Consider the following 2,781-nt stretch of genomic DNA (forward strand, 5'->3'; position numbering starts at 1 on the left):
AATTTTTTCATGTGCAGTTTTTTCGCGTCTGAACTAAAACAAGACGAACTCCTTGATTTTTCTCGAATACGTAAAAGTGTAAAATATGAATTCCCTCCAATTTCATAGGCATAAAAAATTCTCGAGTTGAAGAATGAATAATTTTCTCACCAACGGAGCTAGCATTTCCAACGCTATTTCTCCCGGGTGTAGCTGCAGGTGTCGGTGGACTAGCCTCAAGCCCCTGATGCACCCCATAAAGTCCAAAATCCTGTTCATTCGAGCTAGTACTACTGCACTTTCTCTTCTCCTGATTGTGATTAAGATGAAATGTGTCATTATCAACGAGTCCAACTCCAAGGAGTCCTAGATTCGGCCTCAGCTCATCCATGAGCTTGTTCTGTCCACAATTGGCTGCCGCAGCTGAGAAATTCAACTGTCGGCTGAATATAGCCGGAAATATGTTGAACTGTTGATGATCCAGACTAAGGGTTGTCGGTAGGGATCCACCCACCGATGTACCACCGACGGAACCAACACCGCCACCCGGGCCACTGCCAGACAAATCGTTAGCCAGGATGATGCCGGATGGTTCTTGGTGATGATCTATCCGAGGACTGTAGTCGTTACTTCTTTTATCAAAAAATTTATGAAGACATCGTCTTCAATCAGTGCAATCCTTTCCAACCAACGAACTTCAACCTGCCTTTCACCTTCTTCGTCAGCTTCCTGATTTGTATTTAATCAAGTCAATACGCCTCAATTCAACGTCTCCCTTAAATCCATCAAACCTCTTCTTTTCAGATCCAACAATTCGTCCTGATTAGTCCTTACTCGATATCAGAGATGCTCCACTAAATGAACGCTGAGGTCTCAATCAGATCGAACCGAAATAAATAATTTAAACTCAATTCACAAACACTTAATACCCATTAATCAACTCCTCACTATAAAATCCTTTAGAATCCACAGTATCACAATCACTCTCTACCGTCACTGGATAACCGAACGAAAACTCGAAAAAATGAAAATAAAAGAGAAAAAATAAGCGGTGACACCGATGAACAGGGTCTACCCCCGAAATACTCGAGCCAACGGTCACGATATATGAGGTCCTCCCAACTCCCTGAGTATCCCTACCTATTCAACGAATCCTCCAAGCTCACCGGTTGGCCCCGATTCCAAATTCAAATCTTATTATTTCACTTATTCAATTAGGCGGCGCCTCAGTCGAGTTATGCAACCCCCCAGTGCTTAACTCGGTAGAGAGGGGCAGTGTCCTTGAAAATTCAAATATTGAAATAATTGGCGGGAATTTTATTAGAGAAAGGGGGGAATCCCAGGTTAATTGATTCTAGATTTTTAGCGGTTATGTCAGCACTTTTTCAATTATTCCAATTAAACAGTTATGCTAATGAATTTAATTTGTTGAATTGATATCTGTGATTGTGTGTGTGGGATATATCACTCGATTATTTGGTAAGTATTATCGACACCCAATGATGACTACGATGATGGGGACACCGTTCGCTGCGAGTTCTTGTGGGATTCTGTCCACGAAATGCAGTTATCCCAGTGACTTGGGGGATGCGTCCTACAGAATGGGGCGGAAGGGAAAGTAAGGGGTGAAGGGGATGGCTGGTCAGGGGGTAGAGGGATGGTGGGGAGTTTTAGCCGAAGAGACGAGGGGGTGGTGGTTCACTTGGAAAACCATCCCCTGTCGATGTCAACCCCCTCTCGTCACTACCCCGGAGTCACTCGAGGACGAGGCTCATGCAGAAATTCACTGGTTGGTTCGCCTCACCTGTCTCCATGACAACAACCAATCCCAGCGTAGAAACCCCTCTTTTCGACTCATCCCCACGAGCAATATGGCGGCTATCCAATGGAAATTCCTCTGGAAAATAGCCTGCCAGCGATTTTACTACCCCCGAAACACCAGTTCTCTCTTCTCTCTCTCTCCCTCTCTCTTTCACCACCCGGTGAGATTTCTATTTTTTTTTTTTTTTCATTTTTTACTTTTTTCGTTGCATTTTTTTTTCAACTGTTTTGATGTTTTTTTTCTATTTGTTTTGGAGGTTTTTTTTTGCAGTTTTTGTCATGTCCTTCCTGTTTCAAGAGACTCTGGGCTGTTTTCTACTGGGAAAATCATTCTTTTTGTTTCAGTTTTGTCCTTCGGAGTGGAGCGAGAGGGGGAGGGAGAAGTGGTAAGAGGTTTAATTGTTTAAATTAATTTAACTGTCGATGGGAAGATTTTCGGGGAGAGTGACATGGATTTTTTTTTTTCTTTTCATGATTTTTATTCTGATAATTTTTATATGGACCCCACGTGTAGTTTCTGAGGCTTGAAGATACCCGAGACAAGATTGGATAATTTAATATACCGAAAAAAGGTAAAGAATTAGTAACAAAACTGGCCTCGTGACCGTGGTACAAAGGGGGAGAGACTCGTGCATTATTCTTCTTTGAGATTCACCAGAAACATAACGCCCACCGACGCACGCGTCAAGGGACTGTAATTTGCCCCCCTGAAGTGAAAAAGAAAAAGGTAACGCACGTGGATAAAAACCGGGCCAATTCAAAACCAAAAAACCACACGCGTTTTGAGGGTTTTTATTTATTCATTGTTGGGTGACATCTAATTGCTACTTTCCTCTGCTTTCACATTTTTCCCAGGGAGTCAAAGAGATTTTTCAATGCAGCCATTACTTCAATATCAACAGATATCCCATCGCAAAATTAAACTTGTCATTTTTTTTATTCATCATCAACAAGTCATTTTATTTATTCAATACTCCAGTA

General features: G+C 42.1%; 1 protein-coding gene across 1 annotated transcript in view; it reads right to left on the reverse strand.

Annotated features, from left to right (window-relative positions):
• Positions 1 to 455, reverse strand: part of LOC105267163 (homeobox protein prophet of Pit-1) — an 11,047-nt gene extending 10,592 nt beyond the window's left edge. The window contains exon 1 of the mRNA XM_011305820.1: positions 151 to 455. Coding sequence (XP_011304122.1) covers positions 151 to 370 — 220 coding nt within the window. The 5' untranslated portion in view covers positions 371 to 455. The remainder of the gene's footprint in view (positions 1 to 150) is intronic.
• Positions 456 to 2,781: the final 2,326 nt, after the last annotated feature.

The sequence above is a fragment of the Fopius arisanus genome, unplaced genomic scaffold (assembly GCF_000806365.1).
Source record: "Fopius arisanus strain USDA-PBARC FA_bdor unplaced genomic scaffold, ASM80636v1 scaffold00044, whole genome shotgun sequence".
Taxonomy (NCBI): domain Eukaryota; kingdom Metazoa; phylum Arthropoda; class Insecta; order Hymenoptera; family Braconidae; genus Fopius; species Fopius arisanus.